Source organism: Chelonia mydas, chromosome 1 (assembly GCF_015237465.2).
Source record: "Chelonia mydas isolate rCheMyd1 chromosome 1, rCheMyd1.pri.v2, whole genome shotgun sequence".
In the NCBI taxonomy this organism is placed as follows: Eukaryota; Metazoa; Chordata; order Testudines; family Cheloniidae; genus Chelonia; species Chelonia mydas.
The window spans coordinates 238,804,566-238,824,483 of record NC_057849.1 but is presented as its reverse complement, the minus strand read 5'-3'; the positions used below and the strand labels follow the sequence as shown (position 1 = coordinate 238,824,483).

The 19,918-nt window shown below is 41.8% G+C and overlaps 2 protein-coding genes across 2 annotated transcripts in view; one reads left to right on the top strand and one right to left on the bottom strand.

Annotated features, from left to right (window-relative positions):
* Positions 1–2,657, bottom strand: part of DCP1B (decapping mRNA 1B) — a 57,069-nt gene extending 54,412 nt beyond the window's left edge. Inside the window, exon 1 of the mRNA XM_007070830.4 lies at positions 2,217–2,657. Coding sequence (XP_007070892.2) covers positions 2,217–2,369 — 153 coding nt within the window. The 5' untranslated portion in view covers positions 2,370–2,657. The remainder of the gene's footprint in view (positions 1–2,216) is intronic.
* CACNA1C (calcium voltage-gated channel subunit alpha1 C) overlaps positions 1–19,918 on the top strand; it is a 708,026-nt gene that overhangs the window by 20,092 nt on the left and 668,016 nt on the right. The window lies entirely within an intron of this gene.

Sequence of the window (19,918 nt, the reverse complement as noted above, 5' to 3'; positions counted from 1 at the left end):
AGGAACAGATTTTAAAAGAAAAGCAGGACTACAAAACACTACATATGTGCAATGCAGCTGAGTTAGTTTTTTTGGAAATCTTTTAACTTTTGCATTTACTGTCTTTTTATCATTTCTGACTAGATAACCTTAGTGCTGCATTAACTATTTATTTAATTTTCTCTTTCTTAAATGGTTTAGGTAGTATCTGCTTTCTTTTGGCTAAAAGTCCTTAATATATGAATGAAGAAAACGGACAAAATTTAAGATAGAGGAAGGAAAGGAGAAAGAAAAGAAATGCAGAGAAAGCTTGTTCATTTCAGCTTGTCAACGACATACACCAGTCCAGTTCTTTAACAGAGTGTGCACTGGGTTAACTAGGAGGCACCAATCAGTAGCTATTACGTGCATTGAAATGAGTGCTTTTCTGAGAAGGAAAAGCCCTTATTAATGGTCCATCTCTCTATGAGTGTCCATTTTGTATTAGACATGTCCACAGTGCAATTTTCAAATGTTCAGAATTTTTAGATTAAATGTTGAAATTTCCAACTACTTTTTTTAAATTTTATCATGGACATTCTCCTCACCAAAGATTAGCTTGATGCCAAGTTTCAAAGTTCAGCCATATTTGAGTTTCTTCTCCAAAAACAAATCTGGCCCTTTTTTTTTTTTTTTTTTAATTATAAACACACAGAGGCTTAGGCTGTATTTTTTCATTGCATACAACTTCAAAAACAGCTGACAAGATTTCTGTCAATTTTCCCCAAATAAATAACTTTTGGGAAAAGACCAATTGTGGAAATTTTTAAACAAATGGAGAATTTTATGAAGTTTTAGCACATGAAAATGAGAGGATAACAATTGAAACTATATTGTATTTGCTTTCAAATGAATCCACTAGACAGTGCAATGAACTGGAAGAGACTCAGGAGAGAAAGGAAGTTGGTTCAATGTGTATGGTTCCTTGCTGTGGCCCTGATCTACCAAATAACTTAAGGCTTGTCTATGCTGTAGCTCATGTGCTTTAAGGGGGTCTGAATTCTAAAGCCCACTAACGTGTTGTGCATTACTTGTAGGGTGACCAAATGTCCCAATTTTATAGGGACAGTCCCGATATTTGAGGTTTTTTCTTATGTAGGCTCCTATTACCCCTCCCCCCACCTTCTCTCCTGATTTTTCACCCTTGCTATCTGGTCACCCTAATTACTTGGTCCATGTAGGCCCTGTTGGCGTGAAACAGCACGATGTCAAAGTGCACTAGGGAATCTTTAGTGCGCACCAGAGGGTCTACATGAACCAAGAAACACTCAACACATTCATGAGCTTTGGAACTCACACAACACCCCCATAGAGCACACTACCCCACGTGCAGACAAGATCTTAAGTATGTACTTAACTTTAATTGCTTGAGAAGTCCCACAAACTTCAGCATGTTAAGCACATACTCAAATCCTTTACTAGATCAGGGCTTCTATGAACAGAATTCTTATCATGAAGATTTGTTGTATTTGCTGCTTCTTGACCATTGGTACCCCGTTATTGGTAACACACACACACCACTCCATAGAGCGTTCCAGCTACAATGCACTTTCCATAGAACACTGTATTGTATTCAAACACTATATACATATAGACTATATGCTCTTCAAGGCAAGGACTTGTTACGTGCTTTAGCACACATTGTTTAATAGGCACCCCTATGAATTTAAAGTTCATCAAGCCAGCATGAGTGGGGGAGGGGGGGAGGAGGAGGAATGACCACCTCTTCTTTCTCCCAATGATCCTCTCACCAGCTTTTGTCTGGTGCTTAGTTTCAGAATTTTTGCAGGTGAGAACCAGAAACGGTTATTTTTCCCTTTTGGGTTTCACAGTGGACGTGGGCCTTTATAACTGAGCATATTTTATAAATTAAAGAAGAGAAATACACCCCCAAGACTTTCAGCCACGATCCCTCTCCTTTCCCTCCCAGCTCCCTCACTCCCCAAGTGTGTGTCTGTGGGGAGGGGGTGTCTTCCCGCTTCGTGCCCTCCCCATGTCGGTGTGTGTGTGTGTGTCCACTGCCTACCCTCCCCGAACCTGTATGTGTGTGGGGGAGGGGTCTCCCAGCTCCCTCCCCACTCCTAGCCCCCCCTGTGTGTGTGAGAGAGAGAGTGTGAGTGGGTCTCCCCGCTGCCTGCCCTCCCCCCGGCATGGGGGGCTCCCGGCCCTGGGCGGGGGGAGGGTCTCATCTCACGCACCCACTCGTTGGCGCGGTGCCCGAAGGTGTAGAGCGCCACCTGGCTGGCCACGTCCACGATGCTGCTGATGTAGGGGTCGTGCCGCTGCAGCGCCGCCAGGCTGATGTCCAGCCCCTTGCCCAGAAGGGCGGCCCCGGCCACCGCCGCCGCCATTTTGCCTCCAACAACAACACTCACGGCGCGCTGGCTGGGCACGATTAATCTAAAGCCGAGAACGAGATCGAGCCCTTCGACAGAGAAACAAACCGGAGCCAGGGTGCTGGACCCAGACGCGGTAGTCGCGCGCCGAGTTCACATTGCTCAGGATTGTTGCCATGAGCAACAAGATAAACTGCCCAAGGGTCTGGCCGGGCTCTCTGTGCGTAACCCAGAGGGCGGGGTCTGCAGGGACCAGACCCTGTAACGCCCGGCCTCGCACAGCCCCCGCGCGAAATCCAGACTCTTCTGAGGGGCACCCCTGGGAGGGCATGTACATGCACGCACTGGCACATGTGCCCAGCAGTGTACAGAGACCGGTATTGCCAACCTCCATTGTCCCCAAACCATTAGCCAGGCCTCCCAAAATCATAAAAATGGCTCAACAATAATAATTTTTTTAGGTTATTTTTATTTGTTTTCTGGTGGTGGAGTCTTTAGGGTTCACATTTAACAGATTTACTCCATAACCTGGAGGACTACAGACTTAGGGTTTTTGTTTTGTTTTTTTAAATGCAAGTTGAGAGTCTCTGAAAAATCACTTGATTCCAGCTGCTGGGGATTCAAGAAAAGCATTGGTAATTCATTTGCAAACTTAACACCATCAATTTAGGCTTGAATAGGGACTGGGAGTGGTTGGCTCACTCAAAAAGCAATTTTCCCTCTCTTGATATTGACACCTCCTCATCAATTATTGGGAGTGGATCACATCCACCCTGACCTAATTGGCCTTCAACATTGGTTCTCCACTTGTAAGGTAATTCCCTTCTCTTCATGTGCCAAAATATATGTATGCCTGTTTCTGTAATGTTCACTTCATGCATCTGAAGAAGTGGGGTTTTTACCCACGAAAGCTTATGCTCAAATAAATCTGTTAGTCTTTAAGGTGCCACCAGACTACTAGTTGTTTTAATGAAATGTTGAGACTTGGCAATCCGGAGTTAGAAACATAGGCACATATACATACATATGTGCCCATAACATATATAGATACAGACACACATATGCACAGAAATACACGCATGCCTTAGGGCACACATAGGCATAGATGTATATGGGCATGTACACTCATACCTCTGAGTATACAGACACACCAAAGCATCAACACACAAAAGTACCCATGAGAGAGCATACGAAGCCATACATGCCTGTAGCATAGACACACATACACATTTGAATGGGCATGTATATATATGTTTGGACATACACACATGGGTGGGTACACACCCATGGCTATGTGTGCTCATATTTGCCAGCATACATCTATGGACCTACTTACTCATCTGAATCAGCTATGAAATAACACAAGTGAAGCTCATCAATGGTGAGGCACCATGATTAGAAACAGCTGGACAATATATTTTCCTCCAAAGGTAAGCAGTCCAGTGCCCTAACATCAGTCCAAAGTAAGTAAGCTATAGCGTTTCATAGACTAGGGAAAGAAATGCTGTGGTCTGGAAACTTCAGGAGGAAGATGGGAAGAAAACCAGTGAGTAGGAAGGGTGACAGTTAGGCATTCCTTGCTGCCCAAGTGACAAGCAGATGTACTCAATTCTTTCTGCTGTCTAAACCCTCCTGGATTCCCTAGTAACAAGACCCCCCCCTCCCCTCACTGAATCCCCTCTGATGTGCCAATCCTTCTTAGGGCCATTAGTGGCAAATACATCTAGCACCTGCTGCAAATGTCCCACACTGACAACTCCCCCAATTTGTCACTGAGGTCTGGGAGAATTAAGCTTTCTCAACCTGACTTCTGTAGCTGCCCAGCCCTTTTGGTACCCATACTACTGATAATATTGAAAAAGGTTTTCCTATTTTGTATTGCAAAAATCTGGTCAACCTAACTCCAAAAGAGACAGAATATAATGTAGAAATTGGTTTGAAACGGATTGTTCTTTCAGATTGTAAACATTCACTCATGGTTACAATTTGGCATTCCAGTGTAGGTCTGAGTCTGTTATTGTACAACATTTTAATCACAGTTACTGTTTAATAACAAATTATTGTTTATATACCTTTTGAATTCTGGGAATGAATAAAAGCAGAAGTTGGTAAGATTGTTTCTGTTGTTGCCCATTTGGTCTGACTGAGTGGCTAATCAATATTTAGAGCATTCCAGGTTTGTTTCCATTAGGAGGAGAAATTGATTATAGGAGTCAGGTATATTCCTTGATGCAATCCTGTTTATTTACAAAGAATCTACAGAGTCCTGCTTTCCTGCACACAGAGGAAACAAACAACTGCAGGCAGTTTCCTTGCTCAAAAATCCCCAAGCCTGCCTTTCCAGTGCATTCCATGCCCAAGGAGCTCTGTCTCTCTGCTCCCTCTCAGGACCACATTCACAACTGCTTTTTTTCCTTTCTGATGGTTTTCTTTTTGCTTTCTATGGGTTTTCTCCTGGCTTCTTGCCTCTTTTACACACACAGCTTGCCAAACAATCCCTTACTCCTGGTGTCTGCAATCAGGGAACCCCTGAGCCCACACATCTTGGCGTCGGATGAGGCCTTGCCACATGATCCATTGCCTTGGGCAGCATCTTCTATCATTTACAACTATCTCACTACATTAAGGGGATTAATTGCTTCTGCAATTTGCCTGAAACAAAAGTGCACACCCACCAGTTTTGACCAGTTTTGTGATCTCTAGAGAACAAAGGCCTGCTTGATGGCAGCCATTAACATCTTACAACATAACACTATGGGCTTGTCTTGTGCTGCTGTAGTTCTTTAGTGAAGACACTACTGCACTAATGGGATACCTTCTTCTGTTAGCCTAGTTAATCCACCTCCCCGAAAGGTAGTAGCTATGTCGGCAGGAAAGCTCTCTGGGCAACATAGAGCTATCTACACAGTGTATGAGGTCAATATAAGTATGTTGCTCAGGGGTGTGGATTTTTCACACCCCTAAGTGACGTAGTTATACCAATATAGGTCTATAGTGTAGACCTGGCCCGTGTTTTAAAAAAAATCTTGTAGGTACAGAACCTTGTGAATTCTCAATTCTCTACAAAAAATACTAAGCACTTCTCAGCAAAGATTTCATAACAAAAATCTTTAATTATTTAAATGTGCTTGTTTGCTCACTTACTAATTCACTAAGTGAACAGTCTATAACTGCTCTCCCAAATCAAGTTAGCTTGATTTTACTGGAATTTGTTTATGAAGCAAAGTGGTTTTTTTAGCTTTGAAAATTTCATAATTTTATAAAACACATAATTGTGAAATATAGAATCATAGAAATGTAGGGCTTGAAGAGACCTCAAGAGATTATCTAATCCAGCCCCCTGCACTGAGTGGGGCTGGACCACGTATATCCAACCATCCCTGACACATGTTTGTTTAGACTATCTTTAAAAATCTCCGGTGACAGGGATTCCACAACCTTCCTCAACCGGATACAATAGCAGCTACTCTTATGTAGAGCTGGGTGAATTCTTTTTGGCAAATAGTAAATTCACAGAAAATACCTTTACTGGGGAAGCAAAACTATTTGCAAATTTGGATAGAATTCAGTGAATAGTTTTGGCCGAAAACAAACAAACAAAAAAATTGGAAATGGTAACACGTTTCATTTCAACATTTCAGAAAGAAAACATTTTGAAACAAATGAAATGAACAAAATGTTTCAACTTTTTGTTTAGCAATGGCCTTTCATTTTGAAATTTAGCTAATAACAGCGTTCAACCTAAGCTTTCTCCCCAGGTGTGACTGCTTCTAATGTTTCTCCTTCCGGGTTGCTTAGTCCACACCTCGGTTCTCTCTGTCTCAGATTCAAGGTGCCTCTGTGTAGTGAGTTACTCCAGCCCCCCTTATATCTTGGGTGGAGTTAAGCAAGCCCCCACCTTAAAGAGCAGGTCATTTAGACTCAGTATCTAAGAACATAAGAACATAGGAATGGCCATACTGGGTCAGACCAAAGGTCCATCCAGCCCAGTATCCTGTCTTCCGACAGTGGCCAATGCCAGGTGCCCCAGAGGGAGTGAACCTAACAGTTAATGATCAAATGATCTCTCTCCTGCCATCCATCTCTACCTTCTGACAAACAGAGGCTAGGGACACCATTTCTTACCCATCCTGGCTAATAGCCATTAATTGACTTAACCTCCATGAATTTATCCAGTTCTCTTTTAAACCCTGTTATAGTCCTAGCCTTCACAACCTCCTCGAGCAAGGAGTTCCACAGGTTGACTGTGCGCTGAGTGAAGAAGAATTTCCTTTTATTTGTTTTAAACCTGCTACCTATTAATTTCATTTGGTGGCCCCTAGTTCTTATATTATGGGAACACGTAAATAACTTTTCCTTATTCACTTTTTCCACACCACTCATGATTTTATATACCTCTATCACAGGGGTCTCAAACTCAAATGACCACAAGGGCCACATGAGGACTAGTACATTGGCCCGAGGGCCGCACCACTGACCACCCCACTGCTGCCCCGCCGCCACTCCACCCCTTCCGTAAGGCCCCGCCCCTGCCCCACCTCTTCCCACCCCTTCCCTGCCCCCATTCCAACCCCTTCCCTGAAATCCCCACCCCAACTCTGCCCCCTCCCTGCCCCCAGGGGTGCAGGAGGGGTGCAGGGTGCATCAGGGGGCTCAGGGCAGGGGGTCAGTGTGTGGGGTGAAGCAGGTGGCTCAGGGCAGGGGGTCGGGGTGCAGGAGGGTGCAGCAGGGGGCTTAGGGCAGGGGGTTGGGGTGCAGGAGGGGTGTGGGGTGCAGCAGGGGGCTCAGGGCAGGGGGTTCGGCTGCAGGACGGGTTTGGGGGGCGGGTCTGGCCCGGCGCGCACCAGGGGCAGGTGAGGCTCCCTGTCTGCCTGCCCTGCTGCCGCGCCGCTCCGTGAAGCGGCCGGGACCTGCGGGGGTGGGAGGCCACAGGGGTCTGTGTGTTGCCCTGGCCGCTCCTCTAGGTACCTCCCCCGAAACGGGGAACCGCGGCCAATGGGCGCTTCGGGGGAGGTACCTGAAGGAGCAGCCAGGGCAACACACAGACCCCTGTGGCACCCCTTCCCCCCGCAGGTCCTGGCCGCTTCCCGGAGTGGCGCGGGGGCAGGGCAGGCAGGCAGGCAGGTAGGCAGGGAAGGAGCCTGCCCTGTTCCCAGTGCGCACCGGGCCGAAGCCGCTCTAGGTAAATGCTCGGGGGGAGCGGGGGGGGGGGCCGCAGGGAGCTGGTGGGCTGCAGAAAATAACCCCGCGGGCCGCGTGTTTGAGACTCCTGCTCTATCATATCCCCCCTTAGTCTCCTCTTTTCCAAGATGAAAAATCCTAGCCTCTTTAATCTCTCCTCATATGAGACCCGTTCCAAACCCCTAATAATTTTCGTTGCCCTTTTCTGAACCTTTTCTAATGCCAGTATATCTTTTTTGAGATGAGGGGACTACATCTGTATGCAGTATTCAAGATGTGGGCATACCATGGATTTATATAAGGGCAATAAGATATTCTCTGTCTTATTCTCTATCTCTTTTTTAATGATTCCTAACATCCCGTTTGCTTTTTTGACTGCCGCTGCACACTGCATGGACGTCTTCAGAGAACTATCCATGATGACTCCAAGATCTTTCTCCTGATTAGTGGTTGCTAAATTCGTCCCCATCATATTGTATGTATAGTTGGGGTTATTTTTTCCAATGCGCATTACTTTACATTTATCCACATTACATTTTTTTTGCCATTTTGTTGCCCAATCACTTAGTTTTGTGAGATCTCTTTGAAGTTCTTCACAGTCTGCTTTGGTCTTAACTATCTTGAGCAGTTTAGTATCATCTGCAAACTTTGCCACCTCACTGTTTACCCCTTTCTCCAGATCATTTATGAATAAGTTGAATAGGACTGGTCCTAGGACTGACCCTTCGGGAACACCACTAGTTACTCCTCTCCATTCTGAAAATTTACCATTTATTCCTACCCTTTGTTCCCTGTCTTTTAACCAGTTCTCAATCCATGAAAGGATCTTCCCTCTTATTCCATGGCAACTTAATTTACTTAAGAGCCTTTGGTGAGGGACCTTGTCATAGGCTTTCTGGAAATCTAAGTACACTATGTCCACGGATCCCCCTTGTCCACATGTTTGTTGACCTCCGCAAAGAACTCTAATAGATTAGTAAGACATGATCTCCCTTTACAGAAACCATGTTGACTTTTGCACAACAATTTATGTTCTTCTATGTGTCTGACAATTTTATTCTTTACTATTGTTTCAACTAATTTGCGCGCTACTGACGTTAGACTTACCGGTCTGTAATTTCCAGGATCACCTCTAGAGCCCTTCTTAAATATTGGCATTGCATTAGCTATCTTCCAGTTCTTGGGTACAGTAGCTGATTTAAAGGACAGGTTACAAACTATAGTTAATAGTTCCACAATTTCACATCTGAGTTCTTTCAGAACTCTTGGGTGAATGCCATCTGGTCACGGTGACTTGTTACTGTTAAGTTTCTCAATTAATTCGAAAAAATTCCTCCTGTGACACTTCAATCTGTGACAATTCCTCAGATTTGTCGCCTACAAAAGACGGCTCAGGTTTGGGAATCTCCCTAACATCCTCAGCCGTGAAGATTGAAGCAAAGAATTCATTTAGTTTCTCTGCGATGACTTTATCGTCTTTAAGTGCTCCTTTTGTATCTCGATCGTCCAGGGGCCCCACTAGTTGTTTAGCAGGCTTCCTGCTTCTGATGTACTTAAAAAACATTTTGTTATTACCTGTTGAGTTTTTGGCTAGCTGTTCTTCAAACTACTTTTTGGCTTTTCTTATTACATTTTTACATTTAATTTGGCAGTGTTTATGCTCCTTCCTATTTACCTCACTAGGATTTGACTTCCACTTTTTAAAAGATGCCTTTTTATCTCTCACTGCTTCTTTTACATAGTTGTTATGCCACGGTGGCTCTTTTTTAGTTCTTTTACTGTGTTTTTTAATTTGGGGTATACATTTATGTTGAGCCTTTATTATGGTGTCTTTGAAAAGTGTCCATGCAGCTTGCAGGGATTTCACTCTAGTCACTGTGCCTTTTAATTTCTGTTTAACTAACCTCCTCATTTTTGCACAGTTTTCCTTTCTGAAATTAAATGCCACAGGTTTGGGCTGTTGAGGTGTTCTTCCCACCACAGGAATGCTAAATGTTATTATATTATGGTCACTATTTCAAGCGGTCCTGTTATAGTTACCTCTTGGACCAGATCCTGCGCTCCACTCAGGACTAGATCGAGAATTGCCTCTCCCCTTGTGGATTCCTGTACCAGCTGCTCCAAGAAGCAGTCATTTAAAGTATTGAGAAATTTTGTCTCTGCATTTCGTCCTGAGGTGACATGTATCCAGTCAATATGGGGATAATTGAAATCCCCCACTATTATTAAGTTCTTTATTTTGATAGCCTCTCTAATCCCCCTTAGCATTTCATCATCACTATCACTGTCCTGGTCAGGTGGTTGATAATAGATCCCTACTGTTATATTCTTATTAGAGCATGGAATTACTATCCATAGAGATTCTATGGAACATGCGGATTCATTTAAGATTTTTATTTCATTTGATTCTACATTTTCTTTCACATATTGTGTCACACACCCCCTCCCCCCGCACAACCTGTTCTGTCCTTCCGATATATTTTGTACCCCAGAATGATTGTGTCCCATTGATTGTCCTCACTCCACCAGGTTTCTGTGATGCCTATTATATCAATATCCTCCTTTAACATGAGGCACTCTAGTTCACCCATCTTATTATTTAGACTTCTAGCATTTGTGTACAAGCACTTTAAAAACTTGTAACTGTTTATTTGTCTGCCCTTTTCTGATGTGTCAGATTCTTTATATGAATGTTTCTCGTCTGATCTGGCCCATTTTTTATCCTCTTCCATCCTCTCCTCCTGACTAAAACCTAGAGAATTTCTATCAATAGACTCTCCTCTAAGAGAAATCTCTGTCCGATCCACGTGCGCCTCTGCAGCAATCAGCTTTCCCCCATCTCTTAGTTTAAAAACTGCTCTGCAACCTTTTTAATGTTAAGTGCCAGCAGTCTGGATCCACTTTGGTTTAGGTGGAGGCCATCCTTCCTGTATAGGCTCCCCCTATCCCAAAAGTTTCCTCAGTTCCTAATAAATCTAAACTCCTCCTCTCTACACCATCGTCTCATCCACGCATTGAGACTCTGAAGCTCTGCCTGCCTACCTGGCCCTGTGCGTGGAACTGGAAGCATTTCTGAGAATGCCACCATAGAGATCCTGGATTTCAGTCTTTTTCCTAGCAGCCTAAATTTGGTCTCCAGGACGTCTCTCCTACCCTTCCCTATGTCATTGGTACCTACATGTACCACGACCACTGGCTCCTGCCCAGCACTACTCATACGTCTATCTAGGTGCCTCGAGAGATCTGCCTTGAACCAAATGGCCCATGGAGAAAACTGTGCTCAGCCCAGTTAATTCCATCCGGGATAGTTATTTAAAAATTTAACTCCCAGAATCAAACTAGATCCAGTCAATTTCATTCTCAAACTAGAAAAAATTTCAAAGAAAAGATATATAACATCACAGTAAGTTATCAGCATCAGCGTATGTGTAATACTACCCCCTGGTGGAATTTGGCAGAGCTTTTTGATGCAAAAGCAGCCCACTTCACTATCTGTTGAGAATTTCTGTTTTAACTAACTGAAAAATAAGATTCTGTACTTTGGTGCTATTGATTTTGAGAACTCTGATGCTGTAGGTATTGTGTGTGATTAACTACAATAACCACAAGTTGCCATGGATTTCTGAGGAATTCTTTCAGGAAATGAGGGCATGTTGTTTGATTGAGATCATATTTATTGCTTTGCACATTTTTGCAAAATGGTTCTGTTACCTTAATTCTAAGTGTTATCGTGCGGTGAACAATTTTTTCAGACACTGTACATTTAACACATGCCTAAGGGCTCATCTATGTGGGAAAGTTTTACCAGTTATACTAATATAGTTATACCTGTATAACTCCTCACCTCCGGTGTGGACACTCTTATTTCAGTATAAGTGTGGCTTTTTTTGGTTTAGTTTAAGCCTTTTGCCAAGTAACATAAACTGAACTGAAAAAGGCACTCTTAGTCTAATACTGGAATAAGTGTGTCTGCATTAGAGGTTATACTGATGTATCGATTTAAATTCAAACCTTATGTTATATTGAAAAATGTTCCCATATAAACAAGGCCTTAGTTTGCTGCTCACTTCTTCTTTTATTCCTTCTATTTTTTTCAGAAATTTTAGTTTTACTCTGCAGGTATGATACCTTCCTGAGATTAATGCCACAAAGCAGTCTGGTCTTTATAAGAGAATCTGTTAGTTCTCTGAAATCCTAAATTTAATTTAAAATTTAAGCTATGTTAAATAGTAATTTATTGCCTCACCTTTAATTAGATACAAGTGATAAAACTGATCCCTTTTATATATTTGTTTTTGGGATACACAATTCATCAGATTTCTGAAAAACAACACCCTGATTATTTCTCCCATCCTCTTCCCAAAAATGAAGGTGTTATAAACCTTCAATGCTGCTTCTTTCTCTATATCCAGAAACAACAATGTCAAACATCAGTGGCTTTTCCCCCCCAAGTTCTGTAAGCATGAAATAAATTAGAAATCTCTGAACTTCCTACATTGCTCAACAACACTTCTAGGAGCTTTAACTTTGAAGTTTGTTTGTTTGCCATTTTGTTTGAATTATAATCCCTAGTCTAACACAAGATTATATTCTGATGAGGCAACCATCTTGAGTTCTTTATAATAAAGGGCAAGTATTTGAATTACACAACCAGTAAAATAATATTGTTACCATGAGAGCACCAAACTTGAACTCATTTAATAGAATATTGCTTTAGGATACTTACTATAGCTACTAATTTATTGCCATACTAGTATTTAAGCAGGCAATCGTGGCAGCGGAGAGTCACACTTCCCCACAGAGACGCCCGTAGCCTCTCCCTCACGCAGAATGTGCAGTGCCAGCGCATTCGGCTCTGTGAATACAGCCCCTGCCTAAGGAGACAGCAGCGCACGCTGAGTGTGCAGGAGCCAACCTGCTCTTACCTGGTGTCATGGGTGGTGGGTGAAGCTGCCCCTTGGGGAGGCTAGCTCCCCAGCCGACCTCTTCTGCCTGTGGCCCTGCCCATACTTCACCCCTGCCCCGCCCGAGGCCCCGCCCCCCCACTCTGCCCAGGCCCTGCCCTCTCCCCACTGTCTCCCTCCTCTCTTCCCTCCCCTTCCCTGCTCACCCCCTTCCAGCCAAATCCCTGAACCCAAATTAACCAAATGACATTTGAAAAAAACACTCTTCTGCAATTTCTTTCGAAAGAAAATGGAGCATGTTTTCCACTGCATGCCAGATGGTGAAGACTGGACATGCAGGAGGTACCTAATTAAAAGCACTACATTTGGGAATAAAAAATGTCAGTCACAGGTTTTTTGATATACCCTGAAGTTTGTCAGAGATTTATTTGCAAAAACTTGTTAGTAAGGGCAAGTCAGCTGTCCTGCTGAATACAACATTAAATATTATGGAATACATGATGCAGCTCTTCTCTATTTTACATTTTCTTAATCAGTATTTCTAAGCTGATTTTATATTTTAAATGTACTCAGCCTTCATAAAGTAATCATTCCAGATTACTACATATTTAACTCACTGAAACAAAGACATTATTTTAAATTACTCAGTCACAGAGATTTAGTGTGTTCATATCAATGTTCATTGCTTTTAGAAAAAGGGAACACTAATTTACTTTGTGTGATTTCCATAACAATAGACAGGTTTATAAAATTTTGCCAACTTTAAAAAATATGTTTCTGAAGATTTTAGGCATAACGAAGGATTCTGTATCTTACTAAGGTACTGATTTTGCTGGAGGTTGCTCTTAAAACTAGTTCATCAAATAGTCAGAAGTAAAGAAAGGGAAACTCATTTGTCCAGCAATCTGGCAGGAAAGGGGTGTTGTCCCTTTAAGGGCTCTCTTCAACAGGGGGGTGAAGGGAGAAAGGGATGGACAGAAAGGACAGGAAGACTTTGGAAGCAAGTTTTTTGGACTAAAGTCATTAAAATTAAAATGTGTATTTTAGATAAGGGTGGTCTTTTGAAGGATTTATTTAAAAAACTGTATGTCTGAAGATCCAAGCATTTAAGGCTAAAGATGAATGCTCAGCTTGTGCATCTAAAAATCTATGCAAGGATTTTTTAGAGATGTGATTTTATAATCTTCAGCAACACACTAATGAAATATTTTTAAAGCAAATTTTAAACTAAGGTCCTGTAGATTAACATGTTCTGAGTAAATATTACAGTAATGCACAACTGTTTCTGTCAGTAAATTCAGATTCTGACAGTATATACCTGGGGGTTGGCAAATGCCTGTTAAATGACTTCATTACCACTGAATGGCTCTTTTAACAGTTTAAATGTTGTGCTAATAGGTCTGGCAGGCTGGAAGACTTTTTCACTTTTAAGTTACTAGATCCCCTCCGGAGGAAGACTCACCAGGCTGCAGCAGCTAGCTGTGGGAGCCTGTAGGAAGGGTCAGAACAGGGATAGGAAGAGGTAGGAAGGGTGGACACTAAGACCCAGGGGTGCCCCAAATTTTCGGATGCCCTAAACAACTACCTATGCTGCTTATGCCTAAGGATGGCCTTGGAATCTTCCTTACATGGAATGTTGCAATAATGATCCACAAGTGACTGCACAATGTAATGCAATTACAGCCTTATACTGAAAGTTTGAAATACTGCATTTTGTTGTTAGATTGATATTGCTTTAAATTATTACCTTTGCCATTTGTATTTAAGCAGACAATCGTGGCAGCGGAGAGTCACACTTCCCCACAGAGACGCCCATACCCTCTCCCTCTCTATTTCACTAGGGCTTATGGACACTGGGAGAAGCATTTGGGCAGTCAAAGACCTAACATTTTTGTAGCTCTGCCAGTGATGCTCTGGGAAATAGTGAGCAAAATGTATCCCTGATTTTATACTAGAGATGACTGGTCCACAGGGGCCTACTGTGGGCAGCCAATAGCAGATTTAAGCACTTTTAATGAGATTCTGGACTGAAAACCAAGGGTATTAACACCACAAACTCCAGTGGGTAGCTGATAGCAAAGTCTAGGTTTATTATACTTGTGTGAATCTGTTTCCCTCGGTACACTTTGAGTACTCTGAAGGTGTTTGGTAGTTACTTTCCACAGTCTGATTTCTTCGTTTTCTGGTGATGCTGATGCTATAATGTGTTGTCTGTCAGAGGAAATTTACAGGTACATTAACTTGCTAGATGGGAACAGTGAGCTACAAGGATTTCCTGAGGAGAAACTTCCATGAGCAGTGTATGAGGTTTCTCATTTTTCTTTTGGCTGAGTGACGTTTGCCCAAATCTATTAATTTCATTATTACCTCAATTCAATCTTATAAAACTAACCTTCACTGGATCCTGTGTAACCCTGTTCCCTGAACTCCAAAGAAGCATCTGTGCTTTTTAACCCACCAACCAACAGAAAAAAGCAGACAGCTTAAGACTTCTTGTTAGACTCTCCTGATGCCTGCTATTGTCTTACTAGTCAGCTTTAAGAAAAGCTTCTCATAAACAGGGTGTGGCTTCCTTCTCAGAGTTCAATTAATTAATAACTACTTATGTGATCAGAAGAATGCCCATTTTCAGTACTCACTCCTGCCGTCCTTTTTATTCAAGTCAATAGGAATTTTGTTTAAGGGCCTGTAGAATTGGGTTCTGAATCCAAAAGGAGGACAGGTTACTTATAGGTCCCACAGTCCATTGTGTGATCACGTGTCAGAAGAGGTTGTGATAGAACCAGCTCATGGGAAGTGGCCACAGAGTCCAGCCTGTCCGAGGAGAGCCAAGAGAAAAGCTGTTGCTGTTGTAGCACAGGCAACCAATCCGAGCAGTGGAAATTGGTCTCCAAGGTTCTTTAAGCAGACCATCAGAGGGTGTGGGTAGCTTAGCTGTCTGGGGAGGGAGAGGTAGAATTGCTGACTTTGGGAGAGGGAGAATGAAAAGAAGTCTATAAACTTTCCTTGGAAAGGGGAAGGCTTAAGTGGTTGCAGAAGTGGCTGAGTATCTAAAGAAAAAGAAAGAGTAAGGACAACTGAAGAGGCACAATTGAAAGAAGGGAGGCTGAAAGCCTGTAGCTTAACATCTGTTGGTGGATGTTTAGCCCCACTGTGCATGCACAACTCCACGACAGACAATCCAATTTTGCATTTTAAAATACCGGTCACCTTAGTAGTTAATATTAGCTGATGAACAACAGCCACATTCCACCCCAAAGATGGCTGCATTCCAGTACTGGGTGGTGTTTGTAAGGTGTTGCAGTATCCTTAGAGATGATAGGTGCATGTAAATGTAAGAAAATATATTTAATAACCTATCTGGAAATAATATATACTAAGTGAGCTATTTAGGTGGTGTTTTAGATTGTTAAAATGTTTTGAAATCAGCTCGAAGGGGAAAAAATTTCAATATATATTTTTATAAATTAAAATGTTCAAGCAATAAGTCTTTTATGTGGTCTGATATCTTCTGGAATGTTGTTAACTGCATTGTTATCTTGTAATTCCATTTTGATTCCATTTTAGAGGAATACAATGATTTCCTGAATAGATTTAGCCTTGCATTTGGCAAATCCTTTTGCTTTGTTAGAAGAAAGAGAGCCTTGGCCCAGCCAAATTTGCACTTTTGCTGGTTCATAGTTGCCCTAAGGTACTGAGGAGTCGTCATTATTCAGCAAATGGAGATGGGTGAGCTAGTTAGGATAATAGAAAAGCTGACAAACATTTGTTTATTCAGTAGAAGTAGGGTGACCAGATAGCACATGTAAAAAATCAGGACACAGGGGTGGGGGGTAATAGATGCCTATATAAGAAAAAGCCCCCAAAATCGGGACTGTCCCTATAAAATCGGGACATCTGGTCACCCTATGTAGAAGCAAATATAAAGTGAACCTTTAAGTTTTTTTTTAAGACGAGCCTTTTCCTTTTTTATGCACCTCTGCATTTCCTACTTCCAGGATATTACAGAAAGACTATTCACATGGCATCTCATGGCAGGGGTTTATTTTCATGAGATTTCCAGTTCAAAACTATAGACTAAAAGAGTTTGGATAAGCATCCAAACTTCTGGATAATTATTCAAACCAAACCTTTAAGGTTCTCCCACACTTTTTACTACCAGTAGCTATGATATTCCCATGCTGACTATGGGGGAAAAACAAATATCAGCAGAAGTACATTTATATTGATTTATCTTCCCTCTTGTTTTCAAATTCAGTAAAGACTTACTACTAATATAGCATTACATAAAGATTTCCAGGAGCTACCAGGGATAATAAGACTGGGTCTCATTGTATGCTGTCTGTCAAATTGTACTCACCTTACAATAGAAAGCAGGGGCTGATTTAAGGGTTGGCGCATGGTCAGCAAATACGCAGCATGGGGTAGGGTGACCAGACAGTAAGCGTGAAAAATCGGGACGGGGGTGGGGGTGGGGGGTAATAGGAGCCTATAAGAAAGCCTCAAATATCGGGACTGTCTCTATAAAATCAGGACATCTGGTCACCCTAGCATGGGGCCCGATGGTCACATCACCGTAGGCTTTTTTTAAAAATAAATAAATAAATAAAAAATTATAGGCCTAAACAAAAGTAGAATCTTACCCAATTGTGTATTTCCAATTATTGGAGCCTCTCACCACAGTGACACTTTTCCTTGGCAAATTGTCCTATGATGATGTCCAGTTCCAACTTTGCTGTCTCATCTTTCTCAATTGCAAGCAGAGCAAGGTCACTCAGCTATGTTTGTGAGAGCGTTGAATGCATGTAGTTTTTGACACACCTTAGTATGCTCATTGTGCACTCGGCACTAGCCACTCTAGTTAGTGTGGTGAGAAAAAGTCAGCACAACATTTCCGTTTCTGTTAAAAAATCATGAAGAGAACTTGACACTCTGAAATTCAAATAGCTCTGGACAAAATCAAGTGACAAAATGGATACCTCTGTTTCCTTTGTAAAATAATATACTTATTGAAAGACATAACCTTGTGAACCGCAAATATAAAGAAAAATATGAGTATTTTACCATGAGTTTAAGAACTTCCTCCTTTGACTCTTCTAAATATATATGTTGAAATCGCCTGGGATGGAGGAAACCAGATAGAGTAGCTAGCTCTTGAAATCCCTCACACTGAGATTTTAGTTCCACAATCATATTGTTTAAGACCTCAGAATATTTCCTTTGATAATTATCCTTTGTTTCTAACATAGAATCATGTGGAAATTCATCATCCATGCAGCATATACATCTCTTCATGTGGCTTGGATAGATTGCATTTTCAAAACCCATTGTTTCCAACCTGTTCTGAGATGCTTTTATAATTTCCTCATATTTTTCTTCAGATCTAAGTTTGCTGAACTCATTCACTGTGCTCTCAAATGTCCAGAGGACTTGGAACAGGTCACTTTTCTTTGACTGAAGGATTCCATAGGCTGCAGCCATGATAACTAAGATCCTATACCACCATTCCAGATTAAGGTAAAACATCCAAGCCATCAAGGACAGGTTGATTTTTACTCTATGTGTGTCCTCATTACTCCTGCATTCAGCTGCAGTTTCATCTTCTAGGCATTCAAATATACTCTGAAAATTTACTATTGTTCCCTCAGTGGCTTTCATTCAAGCTGCCCATTTAATAGGATTGCCAACCCTCCAGGATTGGCCTGGAGTCTCCCAGAATTGGCATCAATCTCCCAGTGACTATTGAAAGCAATCTGGAAGATTTTAATAGCATATTTTAAGAAAATGACATTACATCATGTTGGAAAAAAAATCTCCCAGAATAGTTTAAATCAGAGTGGGCAACCCTACCATCTAGTCTTGAAGCATACCTTTAGATGTAAAGGTCTTCTTTGTTCTTCAGAAGCCTGTTCAATTTCACCCGCTGCATCAATCCTGTCAACTTCTTCAGGGCCTTGAAGTACATCATCAAGTTCCTCTTCCCTTTGCAAAACTGTACTCTCTTGAGAAAGAGTTTGAAGATAAAGATCATCTTTGGACATAAGCATTAATTTTTCCCATTGATGGTTAGAGTCTGTGAAATATTTATGTATTTCCTGCAAAGCACTGAAGAAAACCATCAGGTCTGAACTGACCTTATTTTCAGCAGCATGCACCAAAATTAGGTTAATTTGATGTGCTGAGCAATGGATGTATAGGGTGCATACACTTTGTCTCCCATGCCTGAATGATATTCTGTCATTTTCAGTTACAGTCCTTCATGAGTTCCAGCCATAACACTGGCCGCATCATATCCCTGTCCAGACATGAATTTGGGGTCAATCCATAATTGCAGGTTAAAACGTTAGTTAACTTGTCACACAGGAATGCAGCATCTGCCTCAATTACTGCCCAAAGCTTACAAAATGCTATTTTATATCTACTTTTCCTTTTATATGATGCATATTAACAAAGTGAAAATTGCCATTTGATCAACATGGCTAATATCCATAATTGCATCTTCAATTACAGTAAAAAACTTAGTTGCTGTGCAGCTATTAATGCCCCTCCTGGTTTCTGATGCTAAAAGATTTATAAGTTCATCAGTAATTGTCTTGCTCAAGTATTTGATTCTCTTGGTGTCACCAATATGTTGAGCAAATGTTGTATTATATCTGGCAAGTAGCTTACTGATGCTCAAGCAAATACCATAATTGTTGGTCTCCAGAACTCCACCGTGGCCATAGAAGGGGAGACCTAAACTAGCTAAAGTTTTTGACTGTGTCAAATAATATTTGTAAGACTTCTTGCCATTTCCTAATATTTTCAAATGCTTGTTTATCAAAACATACATTGATACTATGGCTCTTCGCAAATTGTAGAGCTGCCACATGTGGCTGCACATGTTGTTTGCGCCTTCTATGAACAGATGTTGACTTTAGCATAATCTTCCAATCACTGTCAACCATGTTGATTTTCGAGTTTCTGTATCCCCGAACAGTCAACAAATGTGACAGTATGCATAAACTGAAAGATATGAGTATGCTAAGCCACTTGACATGCAAATCTTCATGTGGTATATTTTCCATTCTGTAAAATGAAGATGAAAAATGAAAGTTTGTAGAAAAAGGAAACAGTCCATTTGGCCTATCACTTTCAGAGCTGGCAGGGACCAAGCTGTACAAGCATACACAGTTGCTCATGTGATAAAATTGAATCCTGAAAGTGACTTTTGTCATATGGGAATGTCAAACCCATTCCAGCGGGAAGACTGCTTTGATTCGCTTCATTGTTGACCTGCTCATGGACAGGGCCTTTGGTTTTGTTCCTTTCAAGTTCATCTACAGGATCTTTGGAAACAAACTACATTTCCCAACAGTAGCCTCTTCAGCACCGGAGAATTCCCAATGGCTATGACTGCTGTAGGATGGGGTAGGAAACTTCTATTACTAACAGCCACTGCTGTGCATGCTCAAATGCTGTGGAACTTTGCAAAGGCAT